General features: G+C 41.4%; 1 protein-coding gene across 1 annotated transcript; it reads right to left on the minus strand.

Annotated features, from left to right (window-relative positions):
• Positions 1 to 2991: 2991 nt before the first annotated feature.
• On the minus strand, positions 2992 to 4503 carry LOC149404460 (uncharacterized). The gene is made up of 4 exons (XM_089606783.1): positions 4437 to 4503; positions 4275 to 4367; positions 4108 to 4209; positions 2992 to 4025 (listed from the first exon to the last, which is right to left on the minus strand). Exons 2-4 carry the CDS (start codon positions 4332 to 4334, stop codon positions 3459 to 3461), a joined length of 729 nt encoding a protein of 242 aa, XP_089462909.1. The 5' UTR covers positions 4335 to 4367; positions 4437 to 4503; the 3' UTR covers positions 2992 to 3458.
• Between the last annotated feature and the right edge of the window lie 381 nt (positions 4504 to 4884).

A 4884-nucleotide genomic window follows, 5' to 3' on the forward strand; every position in this document is an offset into this window, starting at 1 on the left:
GTTAAACTTTTTCTTAAACCCTAGATCAAATCCAACACCGACATCGGAAAATAACTCTTCAAGAGCAACAAAGACACGCTACACGAATCCCAAAGTCTTGCCACCATGGGTGAAACCTCTGCCAGGCCAAAAACCGTGCCATGGACCTTTGCAACCATGGCCAATGACTTTTTCGAGTTGGGAATCGTGCCACGAGACATTGTCACCATGGGCAAGACCTTTTTCGAGTTGGGAATCGTGCCACGAGACTTGACACATCACTGTCCGAGCCCGCCATCCCTCTTGCCGTCCCGGCAACTTCACCCCTCTCCAAATCTAGGTTGTCCAACTCCTTGCCAGCTCGAAAATGGCCGTTCCTGATCCAACCAGGATCGGCTAAGCCCTTGCCAACCCCGGGAACCAAGTTTCTACCCTAATCCAGGCCGGCCAACCTCTTGGCGACTCGGATTCCCTTGCCCTTTGCCCTTATCCGACCAAAACCAACTCCAAGGGCTCCAAAACTCCCAATTTCGGCCCCAATATATTGTGTAGGCCCCACAACTCATCCAAACACACACTAATACCTCAAAAATGCTATAAAAATTCATTCTTTCATAGCAATCAAGAACACCACCAATACCACTAGAAGTGTCATATTTTCCTTCTTTTCTCTCTAGAGTTGGAGAAAAATCACTCTATACACTTTTTCTCAAACTCTTACTCATTTACACTTTGTGGCATCACAAATGTCATATTATCAACCCTCTCAAAGTGCTTAGGGGCTTGTTGAAACCATATACACAAGCTTATCACTTTACACAGAGGAACATCACATTATTGTCCCAATACTCTCCTATTTCATCACTTGACTTAGAAAATGAAGCTAGAAGGAACCTAACTATCCGAGACGAGGAAGGAAACCACTCGGAGGTTCGTCATGATCTAGGACTACTCACCTAAGGACCCTAGGAGATCTTGGCCTTTCGGGTTCGTCCCCATCCTCCTTGATCTCTTTGTGGCCAAGGGAAGTTGTCTCTAGTCTCACGACTGTACTTCCCGGAAAACTTTGTAAATTGATATCTTGCGGTTTCTACCTAGCTCTAACTACTTTGGGACCTAGGGAAAGAAATCTCCACCTCACGACATGTGTAGCCAGACTCCTCTGTGATATGAGTGTCATGTTGTGCAAAAAAACCGCATCAACACTTGGATTTTCCTTGCGTCCGTGTCTCGAGATGATCCCATGAACTCTCGTCCTTCAGATCATCCCTTATCTCGTGCCCTCTGAAATGCGCCACACTTCATACTCCTGATCCTATTATAACACCCCATGGGCCTATATCCTTTTAATCTCTATGCCTTCTTGGTCCATGCTCTCTCTCTCCCTCTCTCCCTCTCTCTCTCCTTAGATGTTGTGTCTTATGACAAGTGTGACTCACGTTACACTTAATCTCCTGATCCTATTATAACACCCACGAGCCTATGTCCTTTTAATCTCTATGCCTTCTTGGTCGATGCCTCTCTCTCTCTCTCTCTCTCTCTCTCTCTCTCTCTCTCCTTAGATGTTGTGCCTTATGACAAGTGTGACTCACGTTACACTTAATCTCCTGATCCTATTATAACACCCACGAGCCTATGTCCTTTTAATCTCTATGCCTTCTTGGTCCATGCCTCTCTCTCTCTCTCTCTTTCCCCTCTCTCCTTCTCCCTCTCCTTAGATGTTGTGCCTTATGACAAATGTGACTCACGTGACACTTAATTTAGCATCAAATAGTTGTCTCGATCTTAATTATGACATCCCTTAGCTTACTATTATCGTCTATTACAAATATCAGAGATTCTCGTGACAATATAAAAAAAAAAAATTAAAACTGATTCATTGTGTGTTGGTCGGGTTTCAAGTCAACCATCATCGGTCGAAATTAAGCATTAAAAAGATATTTCTTTGTCATCCACATTTTATTAATTCCGTCCCACTATTTTTAGTCGTCAGTAATATAAATTATGCGTTCATGTACGCTTACAAAATAAAAATATCCACTCTTTGATATTTTGTTATGCTTACACACCATTGATAGACATGCACGATAGAGATGTTGCCCTTTTGGCACACTATAAATTTACGATACCATAATATGCCCTGTCTATGGTATAAGAATAAACTAAAGATTAAGAAAATGCCAAGTATACAAATTACATATTATATTGTATGTAGAGGCTGTAGTGGTTTTATTTGTCTTAGTCTAAGATAGGACCGAATTCAGTTTAATGTCCAAATAAGCATGGGGAAGATTCTCCTGCTTGCGAATTTCATAAGGAGCCCACGAAAAATTCCCGGGTGTTGTACCTGAGTTGGAAAGCAACACAAATGTGTTGGAACTTTGAAAGTTAATAGATTCTAATGTCGAACAGATTGTGGGCCTTCAATAGGGCCCATAAGAATAAATTGCTCAAACAAGGAGTTAGAAGTTACCTCTCGTGTCCTTCTTTTTAAATTTAATTCTTCAAATATATGTTACTTACTTTTTTATTTCATAAATATTTGCTCTTATGCTAAGTATATATTTCTTCAAAAATATTTATTGACTCCAATGACAGTTGACGCTCTCAGTTGTAGAGTTGAAAATATTTTATATAAATAGAATAACAAGGATACATCCTCATTTACTTACTTTTAAATACTCACTTATTGTATCTCTCAAAATCACATTTTGTTAACTACAAGAGTTTGAAATATCATATACAATATACAAGTCCGACGAAGAAAAATATACAAGTGAATATGTTAAAACATGAAAATTATGTAAACAAATAGTGTCATTTATTGATATATATCAACAAATTATGTCATTTGTTGACATATATCAAATTGTGCCATTTGTTGTCATAAATATCAATAAATCGTCAAATAAATTAAAATTTGTTGGCATATATAAGATTTAGAGAAAAAAAAAGTATAAAAAAAATAAATTAAACTATACACAATATATTATCCACTAGGACAAAAGACGTTATCCGGTGCGACGGATGTCGCACCCAATGCCTCAAATGTCGCACCTAATGGTTTATTAGGTGCGACAATAGGTGCGACACTGTCGCACCTGATAACCCGTCGCAGAAGGTATTGGGTGCGACATGTCGCACCTAATAGGTACCCCATTAGGTGCGACATTTTCAGGTGCGACTAATCGCACCTAATGCCCAAGTTATTTTCCTGCCAAATTTTGTAGAATTGGCGGGTAATGGCATATCGGGTGCGACATGTCGCACCTGAAAGTTTTCGCGCCATGGTATTCGGTGCGACAATGTCGCACCCAATACGTTTGTTTAATTAAAAAAAAATACAAAATTAAAAAAAGTAAATTAACAAAATAATATTAATTAAACAAAATTCTAAATGAATTAGAAATAATATTCTAAAAATAGAATTCTTAATTAAAAATACAAATTCTTTACAAAAAACGAAAAAAAATTAATTCCTATTTTTTTTTCTTATAAAACTTATCGATAGTAGAATTTCCTCTGCCGAATAAGTTGCCAGAACTTCGAGAACCGCTTCCTCGTCCTCGTCCACCGCTGCCTGACGCGCTGCCGCTCGTTCCGCCGCTTCCGTAAGGACGATCTCGCAAGTAATCCATAGAACCTGGCGTGGAACCTGGCGTGGAACCTGGCGTCTGCTGATCCGTCCCACCTGGTTGCGATGCAGGCGGAGGTTGAGGAGTCGTGGGAGGCTGGTTGTGCTGCTGGCTGAGGAAGGCGATCTGTTGCCGCATCAGTTGCAGCTCGGCTTGTTGGGCATCCATCTGAGCTCGCATCTCGGCAACCAATGGATCGGTCTGAGATGACGAACTTGACGAGCCTCCATCTAGCGTTTGGGCAACACCCAACGATGACCTTGGGATCGAAGGCCCTAAACCGACTTCCCAGTCTCTGCGCACTCCCAAAACATCGCGCATCGCGTACATCTCCGCATCTTCTTGGGAGATCACGATGTTTTGCTCCTCCGCTTGCCGCAAAATATCTATCGTCTGGGCGGTGACTTGATCCTTCAAAATAAAACCACAAAAAACTTATAAGATAAGAAGAAATAAAGTAATTAAATATAGTAAATAAAAAAAATTAACTTACGTATTGCGTCTTCGCGAAGTCCGTCGTCCACGATCCCTTAGCGTCCTGGTGTTTTTCTAACCATATCGCTAAAGCCGAGCCTATACTCCCATCTTCTCTTCGCTGTAATTTTTCAACATTAAAATATGAATCACATATATATTACATATTCATTTTAAGAGACTTACGTTCCTCGAGCGATGACCAAAAAAACTAAGCGAGCCTTGCCTCGCCTTCGTCTTCTTCATCTTCGAATTTTCCCGGTTGCGGAGAGATTTCGCCTGCAAGACATAAATACGTGAAGTTTAATTTTAAGAAATTCGAATAATCATCGGAAGTTCAACTCATACCTTATGCTCTGGCGAGTCGAACACCTCTATTGCTTTCAACCAGGCTTCCTGGTTGTAGCCATCGGGAGTTTCACTTTTAGCGAGGTCCTTACTCCCGCAAAATGTCTTGAAGAAGAGCTGCGACAACCTCGACTTCTGGCCACGACGCATCCTCTTCGCATCGCGAATGATAGCCATATCAATCTCGTTGCGAATAGGATCTGCAGGCACAAGCTCGCCACTCTCGGGATGTGCATAAACGAAGTTATACTCGTTATGAATCGAGTTCATAAGAGCCGCCACACTCTGCGCAGGCACATGATTCCAGTCTGGGAGGTCGACTGGAATGGTACTCTTGATCAGGTTTCCTAATCGGTTTTGGAACGTCCCGATCAACGGATTTTGCTCCCTGACGTCTTGGTAGAACGCCTGCGCATTCTGATCGTAGCGAACTGTGTTCGCTCCAGGG

Source organism: Urtica dioica, chromosome 2 (genome assembly GCF_054948205.1).
Source record: "Urtica dioica subsp. dioica isolate 48M chromosome 2, U.dioica_male_clone48M_v1_H2, whole genome shotgun sequence".
Classification (NCBI taxonomy): Eukaryota; Viridiplantae; Streptophyta; class Magnoliopsida; order Rosales; family Urticaceae; genus Urtica; species Urtica dioica.